The sequence below is a fragment of the Physella acuta genome, unplaced genomic scaffold (assembly GCF_028476545.2).
Source record: "Physella acuta isolate Inbredline_101_S28 unplaced genomic scaffold, ASM2847654v3 ptg000832l, whole genome shotgun sequence".
In the NCBI taxonomy this organism is placed as follows: domain Eukaryota; kingdom Metazoa; phylum Mollusca; class Gastropoda; family Physidae; genus Physella; species Physella acuta.
The window spans coordinates 99,276-118,335 of NW_026732350.1; the positions used below are offsets into that span (position 1 = coordinate 99,276).

Here is a 19,060-nt window from a genome sequence, read left to right on the forward strand (position 1 = left end):
TCCTTGGATTAATTAAAGAATGTCAGAAAACGTGTCATATTTCTTCTTGAATAAAAAAACAACAACTTGTAAATTGAGAGGGGATGAACTGCATGTTTCCAGCTTACGTTGGATACAATGCAAATATCGTATTCAGGTGTGTGGACAATGCAAATGTCGTATTCAGGTGTATAGGGGAGGTGGGTCTTGTAAGAATAATGGCGCCCGTGAGATCCTAATGCGGGTTTAAATTAAATTAAATTCAGCCGCATTGTTTTTGGTCCTACCTCATGCTGCGAATTTCTGACACCTGAATTCTGGGAATCGTGGTGAGTGAGGGGGTATTAAAAAAAAACAACAATCGTATTCAGTATTAAGGTGGATTTACATATAATTACAATTTCGTATTACTAAGCAACGGCTTTAGTTTTTTTTTTTTCTTTTTCTTTTTTTTTTTTTTTTTTTTTTTTTTTTTTTTTTTTTAAATTAAGAAAAAAAACAACACATTTTATGTTTAAAAGAAGTGGATTTACCAGCAAAATGTGGACACGGAGCGAGTGTAGAGCAAATACCTCCCGCGTAATCTCGCAGGGTTTAACATTTTGAGCGTAACCCGAGAACACAATAGACCGAAGTAGAACAAAGAGCGAATTGACAAGAACTTGGAGCCGTCTGCCGCACGGAACAGGGTGCCGGGCGTCTCTGCCAAATTTTCAACATCACCCAGACAACCTCGAGTGTCCCCCCCCCCCCCCCACTGCCAACAACATCTGCTGTCAAAAGTCTAGGAAGAATTTGGCAGATAAATCTAGAAGACGACTTACGTAAGTACTCGAGGATTGAAGGATTTGACACTGCTGACGTGAAGGACGGATGGCGTAGTTCTTATGGTGAACTTTGAGCTGTGGCGCCGGTTAGTGTGTAAGGGACAAGCGAAAATATCAACGTAACAGTGGTAAGCCGTTAGGGATAGAATAGGTAAAGGAGTGCAGTCTGCTTACTAAATGTGATGAAAGAAAATGTTAGTATTTAGACCTATTGTTTATATATATATATATATATATATATATATATATATATATATATATATATATATATATATATATATATATATATATATATATATATATATATATATATATATATATATATATATATATATCGTGTGTCTAGGCCTGTTTAGCACCCATATACACTACCATATCATGTAGCTGTGTTTTCCACACCACCACTTAAATACTGATACACACACCATCACACACACACATGAGTACTTATAGACACACTATCAAACCCCCACACAATTACTGATACACACACTATCACACCCTCACATAACTACTGATACACACACCACCACACCCCCAACGAAGTACCAACCCACACAACATTACACCTCGCAGTCCCACATTGGACACAATCTTCACCCAACACACCAAAGCACCGCGAACACCAACTGGTTCTAATGCGCATATAATCATCTTTATCATCATTGTCATCATTATTGTGTAGTGGACCCATCCCCCCCCCTTTTTTTTAAGTTTAGGAACGCAACTACAACTTTCTACAGTTCTCGTGTTTAGGCTATTTCTCCAAGTTTGGCCCATGACATTCTAGCTGCGTGTGCTAACTCTACACATTACAAAGGAATTTCCTTAACTCTACCCCCTCTTGTTCCATCTGTCATTAAAAACAAACCCCCGGATATTTAAACACCCCTCCATCTACACAAAACTATTCCCGGCGATTACGTTTAATAATACATCTAAGTAAAACCCAATCCTTTCTCCATCGCTCCCCCATTGTGATGCTAATTCGCCAAGTAACGGATCCCACCGCAAACAGAAAAACGAATCCCGAAATTCAGCTTTGTCCTGCTTTGAAAAAGGGAAAAGGAGTCAATTTCGCCGACAAAGAAATGCAAAAATCTCCAAGACAAATCGCCCCGGTACAAGGGGAATAATTTATGCAAGACACTGGAGTACAGCCCCTTTGCTTCTGAAGTACCTGATACGCCATCTTCTGTTGACATAGTAGATCAGTGTCAACTATAGGCTCTGTGTTGAGGTATGTAAACTGTACTGAGGGACATATATAGAGTACTTTGGACACTGCCCAGCAGGTTAATATAGATGGGCTGTAGCATAATTTGAGTAGTGCCTAGCCGGGTAATATAAGAGAGCTATAAGGTACTTTGGATACTGCACAGAAGGCTAATATAAGAGAGCTATAAGGTACTTTGGATACTGCACAGAAGGCTAATATAAGAGAGCTATAAGGTACTTTGGATACTGCACAGAAGGCTAATATAAGAGAGCTATAAGATACTTTGGATACTGCACAGAAGGCTAATATAAGAGAGCTATAAGATACTTTGGATACTGCACAGAAGGCTAATATAAGAGAGCTATAAGGTACTTTGGATACTGCACAGAAGGCTAATATAAGAGAGCTATAAGATACTTTGGATACTGCACAGAAGGCTAATATAAGAGAGCTATAAGGTACTTTGGATACTGCACAGAAGGCTAATATAAGAGAGCTATAAGATACTTTGGATACTGCACAGAAGGCTAATATAAGAGAGCTATAAGGTACTTTGGATACTGCACAGAAGGCTAATATAAGAGAGCTATAAGATACTTTGGATACTGCACAGAAGGCTAATATAAGAGAGCTATAAGATACTTTGGATACTGCACAGAAGGCTAATATAAGAGAGCTATAAGGTACTTTGGATACTGCACAGAAGGCTAATATAAGAGAGCTATAAGATACTTTGGATACTGCACAGAAGGCTAATATAAGAGAGCTATAAGGTACTTTGGATACTGCACAGAAGGCTAATATAAGAGAGCTATAAGGTACTTTGGATACTGCACAGAAGGCTAATAAGGTACTTTGGGTAGTGCCCAGTAAACTAACATAGGAGAGCTATAGAATATTTTGCGTAATGTCCAACAGGCGAATATACAAAGGGTATAGAGTACGTGTGTATGTTGGTCGACAAGGCATTACCGAGGTTATTTTTTATCTTGCGATGGTAATACCTCTATTCCTATGTCAATCCTTCAAGTTTACCTAAATAACAACTTAGTCAAGACACACAATACACATGTTATTTTTTGTAGTTGGTATATATTTAAATGGCTAAGCAAAGCTGACTTGTCAATTTACTTAAATAAGCAAATCCAGTCAACGGAAATTACTCAAAATTTAACAGAAGGTAGAGAATTAGATCTTTTACTTACATGTGAAATTTCATGTATCTATCTGAAATAGTACTCAAGTTATAGGCTTTTGAAAAATTCAAGTAGGAAAAGTACCACTTCCGGTTATCGAAAATCGCTCAAAAGTTGATACGGATCTACGATTTTGATAAAATACTTATATATGAAATTTCATCAACCTAGCTGTAACGATACTCAAGTAATCGTGTTTACACACGGACACACAGACACACAGACACACAGACACACACACACACACACAGACATACGGACAAGATTGCAAAATTATGTTTTTCCGTATCAGTGAGGTGTAAAACGTCGAGATTTGTAAAAATCTCGATTTTTTTTTTTGCACGATTACAATACTTTCTCTATACTTCGTATATACGAGAAAGTAAAAAAATCAAAACTCCCGGCATGATTATTCCCACGTTTTCTTTAACTTGCTTTCTCTGTGTGTTTATTTATTTATTTATTTGTTTGTCTTTCCAATCCAATCTTGCGATCGAAATTTCTGGCACTTCCCAGTTAGCTAGCGCGCTGAAATTTTCAGGGAAGCTTTCTTTTGGATGACCATTGAATATTCAATTGTTATTATTACTAAATTGATCAATGGAAACATTTTATTGAGCATTTTAGACCGCTATATAATCTATATATATAATTCTCCTCTGCTAGCCATTAGAAAAAAAACCAGCGACGCGTACCTCGCGCGCAGTGAAGCGAACGATCACATGTCGCCACAGGCTTAGGGGCAGAGAATTTAGCTTGAACCGAGTTTAAACTTACAGGAGGTAGGACAGTTTGGGGGAGACGATATGGTCGAGTGGTTGGGCACACGATTGCTATCCCACTCGACACGGGTTCAAATCTATGTGTACTAGTCAGTAACGTATTCAACCAACGTGTTTTTTACGAGTTGTCTTTTTACGAGTTGTCTTTTTACGAGTTGTCTTCGTTTACCCAAAAAAAGTGAAAAGATAAAATCGATAGCAAGATTTTAATGCAAACAAACAGACAAAGACTAAAAAGTAGAAAATAATAATCATTAAAAAAGTTTTAAAAAACCCACGTTTTCTGATTGAACTAAAAAGTAGAAAATAAATGCTATAGGCCCTACATCACAATAATGCAAGCGATCACTCTACTATAAGCGAGCAAAAACGTGGGGCGCCGTGATTTTCTTACAGTTTCTAATACTGTTGACTCTCTACAAGCTCCCTAATAAAAGTCAATAGTATTATCTAATCAATAGTAATATAACTTTTACTTCGGCGCCCCACGTTTTTCATCGCTTATAGTAGAGTGATCGCTTGCATTATTGTGATGTAGGGCCTATAGCATTTATTTTCTACTTTTTAGTTCAATCAGAAAACGTGGGTTTTTTAAAACTTTTTTAATGATTATTATTTTAAAAATAATGTATATTTCAATTGAGAAACTAGTTGCTTACCAACCAAACAAAACTCAATGTAAATACTATTATATCTTTAGCTTAACTTTTCTCAGTTCTTTGTTTTTCGTAAACCACTTTTGATGTTAAAAAAAATGAAACGATTATGTAAAGTAGGGCTAGGTATATACAGTCAGCGAGGTTAAAACGCCATGAACAACCCAAAGGGCGTCTAACGGTATTGACCTTTCAGTTAAATCAACACAGACCGTGCAACAGCCCAGGAAAATGCGCGGACTTCAAAGAGGTACATTTTTTTTCAAAGTTCTAAATCCTCATGAGTACATCTAACAAAATTAAAATCACGTCGCGCCGTCCTAGGACATGTCTGCTAAACCGATGCAACACCCACGCCAACATAAAAAGAAGGGAGGGGGGGAAGGAAAATCGTGAGGAAATAGGTGGGGGGGGGAGGTTAGGTCACATGGCACTGGGACCAGGTTTGAAGGTACTTGTGCAACTGGCTTCAAATTGGACTTAACTGGGTTGCCTGTTTGTTCAGTCAATATTGATATGTACAAGATGACTTAAAGGATCAATGACTAAACTCTCAAACTAAAGGGTACATTTGTGAAATAGTATGAAAACTGATAGGAGCCTACATAACAATGCTTAACCAAACATACATACATATATATATATATATATATATATATATATATATATATATATATATATATATATATATATATATATATATATATATACACACTTATTAGACTGTTCTAATGTCTATTCAAGGACGATATTAAATTTAAATTATGAAATTTAAAAAAAAAAATGTATCTTCAATTTAGTTTAACGGTAACATTTTTATCAATGTCCTAAACTGCAAGAGACCGCACTTCCGCTGGGTGCTGATAGGTAAGTAAGAAAAGTGGGGGAGCTGGGGGTGGGGGGGGGGGGTAGTGGCACAATACTTTCGGCGGTGAAATCAGGTTAGATAATGTTGATGGCAGTGATGAGTTTGCAGACACATCCAGGGGGAATGAAATGGGGGGAGGGGGAGGAAAGATGGGAAAACGAAGTCCGCGGGAAAGATACATTAAAATTAAACGCACCACCGGAAGTACACCGGACAAGGCGTGAAGTGAGGCAGGAAAATGATTTCCGGGTTGATGAAATGTTAGTTGGGAATGGGTTAATTCTGAGTACATTGATCGTCTAGTTTATGCCAGGTTCTTGAATACATTTTAGTTACCGTATTTTAAAAATAATTATTGTCGGTAAGAAAAGAGTTAATGGCGAATATATTGATTATCTTTTTTATATTTTAGTTGGATATAATTTAGTTACCGTTTTTTTAAAAATAATTATAATGTAATTGTGTTGTTTTTTTAACAGTTGATTGTGTGTCAGTGAGAAAAGAGTTAATTACAAACGTTGAAACGTTGATGGTATGTTAATCAAATAAGGGTGATGGCTAATCCGTTATTCGTTATGTTTTAAAATTACAAATTAAAAAAAAAATTATTATAGGAGAGTAAGTTATTTTAAACGTTGGTTATGTTAGTTAGGAAGAGTTACTGCTTAATGAATGATCGTATAGCGTACGGTTTGTTGCTTATTTTATTTTAGTAGCCATTTTTTAAAGAGGTATTATGTAGGTATGTTATATTAAACGTTTATACATGTTTAAAAAAAATAGTTAATGACAGATACACAAATCGTCTTGTATTTGTTGTTGTTTTTAAATATCTTTTAGATGACTGTGTTAATTTTTTTATGGATATGAATGTTGTCATTAACATTGATTATATGTTACAAATGATAGAGAGGCTCTTTTTTTTTCCATTTTATTTGTCAATTAGCCATTGCAATCATTATCTAATTGTATTGGACTTTACTTTTACAATTATCTAAATAGTTAAAATCAACCGTAGTTGTTTTAGTTTTTCCTATTCAAGAAAGAAAAGAGATAATTATTTCTAAGTAAACCGTACAAATTTCGATGCCAGGCAATATGGTAACCAGAATTCTTCCAGATAGTAAAATATCCATGTCTCATACCCAGCACTAACTCAAGTTTCCTGAACTAACATTAGGGTAGAGGCAGCAGAACGTTAATCTAAACACAATTACAATTTTGTTAGTTCGCCGACTTGGAGGTTATGTTCCCATATAGAGAGAGTTCACATGTATGCAAAAATAAATTTAAAAATTGGAGGAAGTTCAACACAGAGACATCCGTCTTGGGTTGCTGGGATCTGCTTTCAGATGGACACGCTCGCTTGTTGACCCTAGTCACAATGAACTCTGACCCTCGCTCAGGTTAAATATCTAGTACCGCATGCGGTTTAAAATCCTGGGCAACACGATATGCTGGAGTCAATGGCGTGCAATTATCTCGGCAATTTTATTCTTGGCAGGATGTGTTGTTGATTTTTTTTTTTTTTTTTCCTCCAGAACAAATAGGACAATCTTCCTGTTTTGTTTATCTAGCGGAGTTGTCACCCTTTCATTGATTCGCTCCCTTGCAAACTGAGCGGTTCAGAAAATCAGCAGACGCTAAAGATTTTTCTTCCGGCCTTACCAACGTACCAGAGGCGTAGCGACCCTTCCCGGCGCCCGGGGACAAACTTTCTATTTGCACCCCCCTCAAGCTTTCGATTTATTTCAATTTATTTTTCCAACCCATTTTGGCGCCCCCTAAGGTTGGCGCCCGGCGACATATGTCCCCCCCCCCCCCGCCCCCCCCCCCCCCCCCCCCTCGGTACGCCTCTGCAACGTACTTGCTAAATTCACTCCTATGTAAAAGTTATTTAAACCAATACGTTAATCCTGAGTTGGCTAAAATAATGTATTCAATAAACAAAATCATTACACGATCTGAATCCCTTTAAAATTTAGTTATGTCATGCATGACGCGTTAATAAAAACTATTCAAAAGAGCCTCTACGATCAGCAATGGCTCAAATGTATACAAGATTACAAAATAAATAAAATCGTTCAAATACAGTTAGAATACAGACAAATGAAATAAATAAAGATCAATCAGATAAATACCGAAACATCAAATACAGACAAAAGCAGACGAGCAAAAACAGACTTATAAGCATAAATCATATGACTGACACAACAAAATGCTTGCTTTAATAACATTTTTTTTTTACAAATCAGACTTCGCTGATCAGACGCAGCTGAATATTTTAAAATGCTAAATATCTTGCATCTTTGAACTGGCGTTACGGAATATATCCATGTTAATTAATGTCCTTGTGTGCATACTCCAACATGGGTTTGTAAAGACAAGGACAAACAAACAAAACAATAGGGTAAATTTTGGTGTGAGTGTGGTAAGGTGGGTATGAGGGTGGGTGTGGGGGTGGGGGTGGGTGGGAGATTAGGAATGAGGGAGGGCATTAGGATGGGTGTGAGGGTAGGTGTGAGGGTGGGTGTGAGGGTGGGTATTAAGGTGGGTGTGGGGGGGGGGGGCGTGAGGGTGGGTATGGGGAAGGTTGTGAGGGTGGGTATGGGGTGACTATGAGGGTGGGTATGAGAGAGTGTGTGGGGGATGTTGTGAGAGTGGGTATAAGGATGTGTGTGATGAAGGGTCTGTGGGTAGGTGTGAGTTTTAGTGTGAGGGTGGGTATGATGGTGTATGGAAGAGTGGGTAGGAGGGTGGGTGAGAAGGATGGTGTGAGGGTGAGTGTGAGGGTGGGTATAACAGTCAGGTAGTGTGAGGGTGGGTACGAGGTGGGTATGGGAGTGGGGTATAACAGGTGGTGTGAGGGTGGATGTGAGGGGGTGCGAGGTGGGTATGAGGGTGGGGTATAACAGTCAGGTGGTGTGAGGGTAGGTATGAGGGCGACTTATAGTGTGTATGAGGGTGGGTGTGTGGGTTAGTGTGAGGGTGGGTATGAAGGTGGGGTATACCAAAGTCAGGTTTACAGCGTGTCAGCGATGACGAGCCCCTGAGACCGTACCGCTGTATCAGTGTCAGACCGGGGTTTATCATCGACTCGTCTCAGTCCTCAAGTGGCTAATCTTTGACACGTCAACCCGTCTCGTATTGACAGCAGGTATGTCAGTGGATGTGTGTATAGGTGGGTCTTTGTTTGTTACAGGTGTGTGTGTGTAAGGTTGTACGGGTGGGTCTTTGTTTGTTACAGGTATGTGTATGTGTGTATTAGGTGGGTCTTTGTTACAGGTGTGTATGTGTATGTGTGTATAGGTGGGTCTTTGTTTGTTACAGGTGGGTATGTGTAAGTGTGTATAAGTGGGTATTTGTTACAGGTGTGTGTGTGTGTGTAAGGTTGTATGGGTGGGTGTATGATTTTACAGTCTTTATAGGTGGGTCTATGATTCTAAAGTCTTTATAGGTGGGTCTATGATTCTACAGTCTTTATAGGTGGGTCTCTGATTGTACAAGTGTGTATGTATACGTGTGTATAAGTGGGTCTATATCTCTAGTTGTGTATGTGTACGTGTGCATAGTTGGGTTTGTATTAATATAGGTGTGTATGAAGACGTGTGTATAGCTTTTTGAAATGACAAACGTGTATATGTGTATGTTGCAAGTATGTTTCACTCACGTGACAATAACCATAGTTTACAGACTAGAAATAACATAAAAACACCTGTGGGGTGGAGACCGACTGCTTTATAAAATTAACCAAATGGAAAAGTGTATAAGGTATTCTAAAATGCTGATTATCAATGTACTTCACTAGACAAGCTTAACCAGATTATCGCAGTGAGTTTACAAAACACAGCGCTAAATATTACATTTTTCCAATAATATATTTAAAGAAAAACAATACAGTTCAACTCCATTTTGTGAAGCTAATATTATTCAAGCCGGAGAAATGCGAGGTTAAACAAATAGAACAAGCAGATTTAAATTCTAAAGAGGTTGCTTGTTTCCGGAATAGGGAAGAAGGGGAGATTACCCGCACTGGGGCTTTTGAAAAAAAAAAACACACTATAAGACTCTTTGTTTTTCTAATTTTGTTCGATTTGCATTTGTGTATGCAGGCAGTGTCGGAGTCAAGTGCGGGGCTGTTTGCTTAACTACGGGGATTTCCTCTCCCCCCCCCCCCTGTCCCCTAAATCAACATGCAATTCTGGCTTAAAGACAAGCTGTTGTAGGTACGTTATGTTATTTAGAATGTGGTGTCGCCGTCATTTACCGAATCCCACACCACCCCCCCCCCCATTCCGCCTCCTCAACCTCTATTACCAAATCAGCTTGTTTATGCTCAGTAAGGTAGGCCTACATGTGGTTTTCAGTATCTTTTCTTTTATCTAAACAATCTCTGATACTAATTTAACAAGGTTTCATCATACATTTCATCATCTTTTTTTACGTTTGTGCTCAAGGCAGGTGGGGTAGATGAAGTAGAGTTCATCTCTTTCAAATATCTAAGCGTACACGGGTTAGTGTGGTTAGCACTATGCCCAGCCGCCTTTGGTTTCCGTCAAGTAAGACAGGTACCCACCAGAGCTGGGTGGACTACGATGTCCTACAGACACAAGCCCGGGATCCGAACTCTAGACTTTAATAGCATTCGCAAGCTCTACCATCCGACCACGCTATTCCCCAATCAGCTATTTTAATCTCCCATATACTGACATGGATGTCAATATTCTTTTCTTCTTTCCCACTACTTATCACTAGCTACAAGCTAATGTACGTTCCGCAGCTAAGTCTAAGATATCGCTTTTATACCAACCTTTCTACGGTATTCACACTGGTCCTAGGTGCTCTCCCTTAAGTTATAAAGACCAACAAACTCATCCATCCCGTGGTCGAGTCGGTAAAGTTCATGGTTGCTACACCGAAAAGTCTCGAGTTCGAACCCTCGGGCAGATGAGGCTCGTTAGCTGGGGACAGCAACTTTCCAGGAGAGACAGCTCAAAAACCAAACAACTGCTGCCTTGTAGTTTGTTCTTGGTTGGACAAAGGTTATGGAAGCAAATCCAAAAAGAAAAGCAGGCTGAAATCGGAGTCAATGGCCTCAACAGCGCATAACCAGTTGACACGAATAATTAATTGTGTTGGAGGGGATCACTTCCAAAACTAAAATTAAGAACGAAGAAGAAGAAGATCCACTCCCCCCCCCCACCCACACAGCAAAACCAACATGAAAGATACCACACAAGCCAACAACCATCTAGCCCTGTTCGAGAGTATACACCACGTAAGCTTTATAGATAGTGTCAACACAAAATCGAAACCTCAGCTCATATTCAGTACCCAACCCCCCAACTCCCCTCACTCCTACAAGTACACACACCCCTACAACCCCCACACAACCCTGTCTGGTTGTCAACCGCCAAGTGGCCAATACACATCCGATCTGTCGCAATTGGAGCCGCAATTGAGATTAGCATGAAAGCAATCGAGTGCCGGCTACGATGTTGACAGAGGGCCACTACGAGCGGGGCCTTAAACCAACCAGGTAATCCAAGAACAAACTACATCTGCGAAGCTCGGGTTTCCTACAAGACCCTAACCCCGCCGGTCTACAGGTGGGAACAGCCCCGACCCCAGGAGTCTACGCGACAGTCACCCCTCCCTCCCCCCCCCCCCCCCCTTCAATAGGAAGAGAAGGTAAACATTGACTTTCGAGTAAGGAAAGTACATAAGAGAAGAGGTTGTAAGAATACACTTCAAGTGAACATGAGGTATTTTGGAGTATGTATTTTCCAAACAACTTGAACATTCGAATCGTTTACAAGTATATTCAAAACTAAGTGCTAATTTCTACAAACATTGCAATGTAAAACAAAAGACAAACGCATACAGATAAATCGTGATAGACTTAAATTAAACATTCCTACATAAATTCAGCGACACTAACAAAAATATAAAAATACCTAGCCTCAAACATCACACTAAAACTAACCCAAGCATTGTATCTAACCAAAGGCTTAGGCCTAAACCCAATCCTAAGCCTAAACGTAACTTTAAGCTTTATCAAATTAGCAAGAGACATACATGACTTTCATGAAACAGCCTGGCCTAGCAGTAGAACGCTAGACTGCTAACCTAAAAGTTTTGAGTTCAAATCCGGGTTCAAGTCAGTGGAACGTCCCTGAGTCCACCCAACTCTGGTGTGTACATAACTCACGTTAGGGAAAGTAAAGGCGGCTGGCCATAGTGCTGACCACATTATCCCTTCATATCCCAAGGTCAAGAGATATATGAACTCTAATTCATCTCCCCAATGGACAGCTAACTCTAAAGACGATAACTGTATACAACATTTTCAATATTCGAGCACATTTTCTAGATGCGAATCATCTATCTATCTATATATATAATTCTCCTCTTCGAGCCGTTAGAAAACAAGCTGCAAACGCTCTCCCTACCTCCCCACCCCTACATGGTTTTAGTGAGCTGTGTTCACTCTAAATGTTTACAAGCAGAGCCAACGATTTTAAACGTAGGGGGGGGGGGGAAGGAAGGGGGGGGGGGTTATGGTCCTTAACGAGCTACTTATAGTGTTTTAAAGAAATATTTTCAGTGTCAGCGTTGGTACTGTCGAATTCACAAATTATGAATTATTGAAAATTAGAAACAACTAAATAGCGGCGTATGTTATGCCGCGGGCCGGCTCGTTTAATTTAATATCGCAATTTCATATCCCGCCGCAATAAAATACATCCTGGATTAAATTTATAACTTATCTTGCTCGGAAAGTGCAGAAAAGGTTAACTTAATCACACGAGCTTAAAAAAAAATCTGACTTAAAAAATATACCCGTTAATACTTTTAACATGGCTTCACATGTTAGCGACATTTGATATATTTTTCCATGCTTTCAGTGGAAAGACACGGAGTGTTATTTTTAAATTTGTTCACAAAGATCAATGGTGTACCTGAAGGTGTGTCTGTTTTTACAGCTTAATTCTTTGTTTAGTTTTATGCTGTATTCTTGTCTATTGATTTTGCATTTTATTCCCTGTCCATTATCGAATTTTATTATTAAGTTTATTTAAAAACGGTTTTAAATATTTTTTTTTGTTAATGCCAAATCTGTTTATAATTTTAAAACTTTCGTTATCTCTACTCAGTCTTGTAAGGTTTATAATTATTACAAAGCTATCGAGCAAAATATGCTAAACTTACTTTACTCTCACATTTTCTATTATTTGTGTAGGCCTACTTCATTCAGTATCAGTTTTCACGTCTATTTTTAAAAAAAAACATTTTGAACATAATAAACTGTATATATGCCCGTTTTCACATTTTAATATACTATCCTCAAACTATATTGTATACCACCCTATTGTGTATTGTAACAATTTCAAACTTTTATCTTTGCCAGTTTACACGTTTTATACATAGCTAAATAAGATTTTCATTAAAGAAAGAAATATCAAAGTTATTTCAGATTCATCTTTAATATAACCAATTCGATCAACCGTTTTAACCCTTTATTTACGGAATTATGTTCTGAATGAGATTTTTACTTAAACAATGTGTTACTATATTGCTTTTGGCACATTCAAAGCATATATCGAAGGAAATTTCATTTCATAAATTTTTAATGGCCCAAACAGATATTGGTACTTATAAGTACCGTCAGTAAACTAGGACATTTTTTTCAAATTTATTTTTTACAAAACAGGAACAAACGATACAATTTATTAACTAATAACATGGCAATCATTATAACAATCACCTTTTTGTAATTTTCACACATGAATACAGCACAAAAGAATATTTTGAGTACGATTTTTACTGCATTTTCTATCGGAACACATCTTAGACCTCAAACACAGCAAAAGTAGTCGACATGTCATGCTCCCTCAATCTTCTCTGTGGTCTTTCTGGTGTAGCAACGGTTGCCGGAATGAACATGATTTTGCTGGAAGCTTCCAATAGCTAGTACAATGAGCCGCATTAACAAACAAAAGCCTAGTCATTCAGCACGCAACTACAAGTAATACTAGTATAATTGTACCCTACTAGAATGTTATGACAAGTCTACACTATAGTGTAAAGTTCATAAATAGAAGTGAGCTCAATGTGTTTACGATAGCCGTAGTGGCCTACTCCTTTCTGTTTACTGATTAAAATTTACCATATTGATCTATACTATATGCAGAAGTATGGACTATTACTAGCCTACATGTATACATTACGTATATGCTAGTTGTTGTAGGCAAGACAGTTTAGTGCAGTAAATATAACTAACAAATTAAATCTTACAACTAGAACTAGGCTTTGGTATATAAATGAAGTAAACTAAACCTTGTAAACGAGCCTGCAACTGATACCTTTATTCTTGTTATTTTTTACTACTAGAAATTAACATGTAATTACAATATTTCTTAGGTAAACCATATGCTAAACTTCTTATAAATGTGTAAATATCATTTTTTGAGTACATTTCGATAATTAATTATCAAGACAACAATTATGTAACTCCACATAAAAAATCTGCCATTTTCTAAAAATCCAAAAAATATGACCGTGTGCCCTGACGTTACTTATAAGTCCACTTGTAAACATCGATCTAATACAAAGACAATTTGATAAAAATTGTATAACTAGAAGTTAAATGCGTTTGCCTGACTATTGAAGTTGCCAATAAAAAATATTTGGGGTTGAAAACTTGAAAAATAAGGTAAAACAAAGGGAAATCAAGAACGTATGTGAGAAATGTACAGAAAAATTGTGAACTACCGATATAGCAAGACATTGAAAATGGCGCCACACCAGTAATTTTCAAAAAACATTGATACCTCCGACTACCGGCGACTCAGGGGAGATAATACTATTAATTACTTCAATAATTTTTAAAATTTGTATTAAATTAAAAATAATACAGGCATTTAATTAAAGTGGTACTTATAAGTACCGTCAGTAGATAAAGGGTTAAAAAAGCTTATATGAATGACACATTAACACGACATCATATAGCTCAAAAACCTATCAACAGTCGCATAGGAAACAAAATGGCGGCCTACGTGTAAAGCGGGTACCGATTTACAGAATTACCTCGAGGCAATTTACTCGCTTTACGGAAGCAGCGCCCTTCAATTTCTTTTCTCCCTAACGTAATTAAAAGTTGCTTTCGACGGCGATGTTATGACGGCTGGACTTTATAAACCAAATGGATTTGACAGGATTACAGCCCCTGGTTACTGGTAAAAATCATGAGTTGTTTCCCCTCGTAGATTTTTTTTTTTTATCTGTAAGTTTCGAAAAAAAAACAGAGTAAGAGCAACAGGGTCTTTCATCTTTCCCCTTACTCTTTGATCCTGCCGCGACGGGTAATTGAAGCCGAGGAGCCGGAGGGTTAGGGATAAGGGGGGTAGGGGAGGGTGGGGAAAACTACCCCATGAGTTCAGAAAACATTGCCACTCTGCGCATGTAAATCAACGCCACTTCCTCTCTTCAATCCACGCTTCTTGCCTCCACACCCACTCCTCCCCCCTTTCCAAAGACACGCCTACTTTATAAAGTTTAAAACACACTTTTCTGAAGAAAAAAAAATTAAACTTTAAAAAAAAAAAAGATTGACGCCATATTGAAAAAAAAATCTACTAGGCAACGGGGCGGAACAGTTTTGACGTCACGAGGTGAGGAAATTTTCCCATAAATGCTCGCCTTTCTTGTTATTTTTACTTCCCTTACACTTTACTCTTACACACACACACACACACACAAGAGATATACATATGTATGTGTTTGATTATATATATATATATATATATATATATATATATATATATATATATATATATATATATATATATATATATATATATATATATATAACATATATATATAAATAACATATATATATATATATATATATATAACATATATATATATATATATATATATATATATATATATATATATATATATAACATATACATATGTATATGAATGTGTATATATATATATATATATATATATATATATATATATATATATATATATATATATATATATATATATATATATATATATATATGAGATAGTGGGCATGTAGGCATGTCGTGTGGTTTGTGATGTATGTCGTGCGGTTTGTGATCTATGTCGTGTGATTTTGGTGGTAGGCGTATCGTGAGGTTTGGGAGGTAGGTATGTCGTGCGGATTGTGAGATCTATGTTGTGTGGTTTGGGACGTAGGCGTGTGCTTACAAAAAGCCTGCTATGCCGTTTTGCGCTCTTAAATTGACATATTCTCACGTGGTTTGATCCAATCATCGCGGACCTGCCTGGTTCAAACAACTCCCGACAAAAAAGCCCATGACCGTGCTCCACATTAAACCTGGAACTGACCACGCATGTAACGCTTGCCTCAATGGATGCTCTAATCAACCTCAGACCTGCATCTACATATTGGAAACATAGGCACATTTACTGCTCCCAGCAAATCTGCTTCCACACCCAACCATCCCATGCCCTCCCAATTTTCGTTTTCCACACAAATATCACCTGCAGTCAGAGTTTTCCCTATGTATATGTTGTATGTGTATATGTTTGTGCTTGTGAAGTGTATGTTTGTGTAAGTGTATGTGTATGTATATGTGCATATGTATGTTTGTGTATGTGTATGTGTATGTGTATGTGTATGTGTATGTGTATGTGTGTATGTGAGTATGTGTATGTGTATGTATGTGTATAAGTATGTGTATGTGTATGTGAGTATGTGTATGTGTATGTATGTGTATGTATGTGTATGAGTATGTGTATAAGTATGTGTATGTACTTATAGACATGTATATAGATATGTACTCAAGCCAATATTATATTTATCTAATACTGTACCCATCATTAAATCATTTCAAACAGCCGAAGTACATACCTAAGTAATACAGATCTATTTTCTTAGAGACAAAACCGTTTTAAAGTTAATTCGTTTTGCTTGAAACCTCAACCTTAAAACTCCCCCCCTCCACCCCCCCCCCCCCCCTCTCCAGTTCCTTTCCTTCCCAGCATCGGAAGTGTGTCGCATTACGTTTAATATAATTTTCGCGAATACCCAGTAATGTCTTCTTAACGACGGCGTTCGTTTATTTTAGGAGGGGGAAACTGCGCCGGTAATGTTTTGGCGATAGTCGGCGCTCACCAAAAAGGGGTAAGGAAATACATTTCCCTGGCCGTCCGCCTTGTTCCATGTTTCCTTTTTTTTTTTATACCAGCGCTTGTTTCTCTTCCCTTTGGCGGAACTTGGTTGTTTTGGTTCGTTTGATCCTGATGCATGTTTGGAAAGATGAGTTTTTTTTGGTGTTTTTTTTTAAGCCTACTAAACGCTAGTTGCGTTTATGCGTGTGCTGTTTTTATTTTATTTTTTACTTTTTTTTTAACTGTACAAAGACGATTATTTTCTTTAAATAGTGTATTTAATAAATGCTTCAAATAAAAATTTAAGTTAATAAAAAAAAATATTTTTGACTAACTTACTCAACACATTTGCATAGCTGGTTTTTATACTTTTCTAATTACTGATACCACAACTGAATGTCATCCCTTTTAGGGTATGGGCCTCCAACCAAAGATCTCTAGAGTTCTATGTCCTGCTGGGGTATGGGCCGCTAACCAAAGATCTCCAGAGTTCTCTGTCCTGCTGGGGTATGGGCCTCCAACTAAAAATCTCCAGAGTCCTCTGTCCTGCGCCATTTTCTCAACCTGACTCCAGGTGAAGCCTATTTTTGGAGTTTTTGTACCTTCAAGGTCCCGCACCTGGTATTTCTTGGTCGATCTCATTTGTGCTTTCCTTGGGGGTCCCGCACATTTAGCGATTTCCTTAAGGATCCTACTCCTTTAGTGATTTCCTTAAAGCTCCACCCCTTTTGTTCTTTTCTTGAGGGTTCGACTTCAATGCCGCTACTACTGATGAGCTAGCAGTTAATTCGATAGATCGTCTCACCTTTCCCGCCTATATTGACCCCTGGTGTTTCCTCCTTTGTTTAGCCTATACCTATCATAATTCCAATACTGTAGACCAGGGGTTCCCAACCTTTTTTTACTCTAGAGCACATTCTAAAATATCGGTAGGGTGGCGGGCACCACTTATTTTAAATTGACAAACTCCTTCCAGAGGCGTAGCGACCCTTCCCGTCACCCGGGGACAAAACTTTCGATTTGCACCCCCCCCCCTTAAATGTTCGATTTGCAACCCCCCTAAAATGTTCGATTTGCACCCCCCCCCCCTCAAATTTTCGATTTGCACCCCCCCCTCAAATTTTCGATTTTGCACCCCCCCCCCCCACCCCAAACTTTTGATTTCCATTCCCGTCAACCTTTCAATAATGTTTATGAAAAAAAATCTGTCTCTGTCGAATAGTGAGAGGCGGGCACGGTGTTGGGAACCCCTGCTGTAGACAAATATAGTAGCATGGTATAGAAATAGCTGCACAATATATTAAATCCAAATGCCGAAAAGCATTTCTTCCAAGGAACTAGGAGCTAAGATTAATTTATTTCGTATTAGCGTGATGCTCTGAAACTTTGTGAAATTGCAAGGTATGGTATGTCTTATGCATTCAATTTGCATTCATTACAACTATTAAATTGTTAAGGATCTTGATTTAGAATGAGTATAAATGTTGATAAATTACTAATTACTTAATGTACGCACGCATACTATGGTGCAGTGTGAAGGTCAACACGTGACTTTCAGAGTTATAAGTAGAAACAGAACTAAGTTCGTGATGTCTTGACTATAATCGGTGCTATTTACAAACTCTGATAGTTATGTACCAATTACAGAAAATGGGTCTTTACTAAATAAATTAAGTTTGCTAATAAAATGGAGTTTAAAAAGTGTATTAATTTGATGAAAATTAGATAATGTAATAACAATGCTTCTTAAAAAAAATATCTGTTTGAAATTTGAAAAATTCAATAGAGGCAAAAAAGTTTAGGAAAATTACTAAAATAAATTTATTTACATTTAAACTAAGTACTTATGTTCAGTACTCATGCAACATGTTATTTATGCACTATGTAAAACAATTAATTCATGATAAACAAGAATAATTATAAAAATAAACTGCTTTAATCTGTATCTGTTCATGCTAAACCTTGTATAATAGACACGACTTTAATCAAATGAGCTTTGGTATCTCTCGACATCTACTCAACTATTACCCATTACTTTAATCTAACAAATTCTTCCTAAGTATATTAACTGTAATATAACCAATAACTTAAGACATGGACGTGGGCGTTATCTCCATACAAATGGAACTCTCACCACTCCTTTGACAGCGGATAAAAACGCCGCATCAATACCGCAACTGCAGAGCGCTTTCAGCGAAATACAAAAACCCTTCGTTTTGATAACAAGGCCACGTGATGACCCTCGTATTGATATCGAGGCCACTCGAAGACCCTCGCATTGATTTCGAGGCCACATGCTTTTGGACCCCAGTCATGTTTCACGGTTGAGTTTGGTAACCGGAGCACATCTAAGCGGTGTGA

At 37.7% G+C, this 19,060-nt stretch overlaps 1 protein-coding gene across 1 annotated transcript; it reads right to left on the bottom strand.

Annotated features, from left to right (window-relative positions):
* Nucleotides 1-2,139: 2,139 nt before the first annotated feature.
* On the bottom strand, nt 2,140-17,341 carry LOC131951849 (uncharacterized). The gene is made up of 2 exons (XM_059314251.1): nt 17,302-17,341; nt 2,140-2,822 (listed from the first exon to the last, which is right to left on the bottom strand). Exons 1-2 carry the CDS (start codon nt 17,339-17,341, stop codon nt 2,140-2,142), a joined length of 723 nt encoding a protein of 240 aa, XP_059170234.1.
* Nucleotides 17,342-19,060: the final 1,719 nt, after the last annotated feature.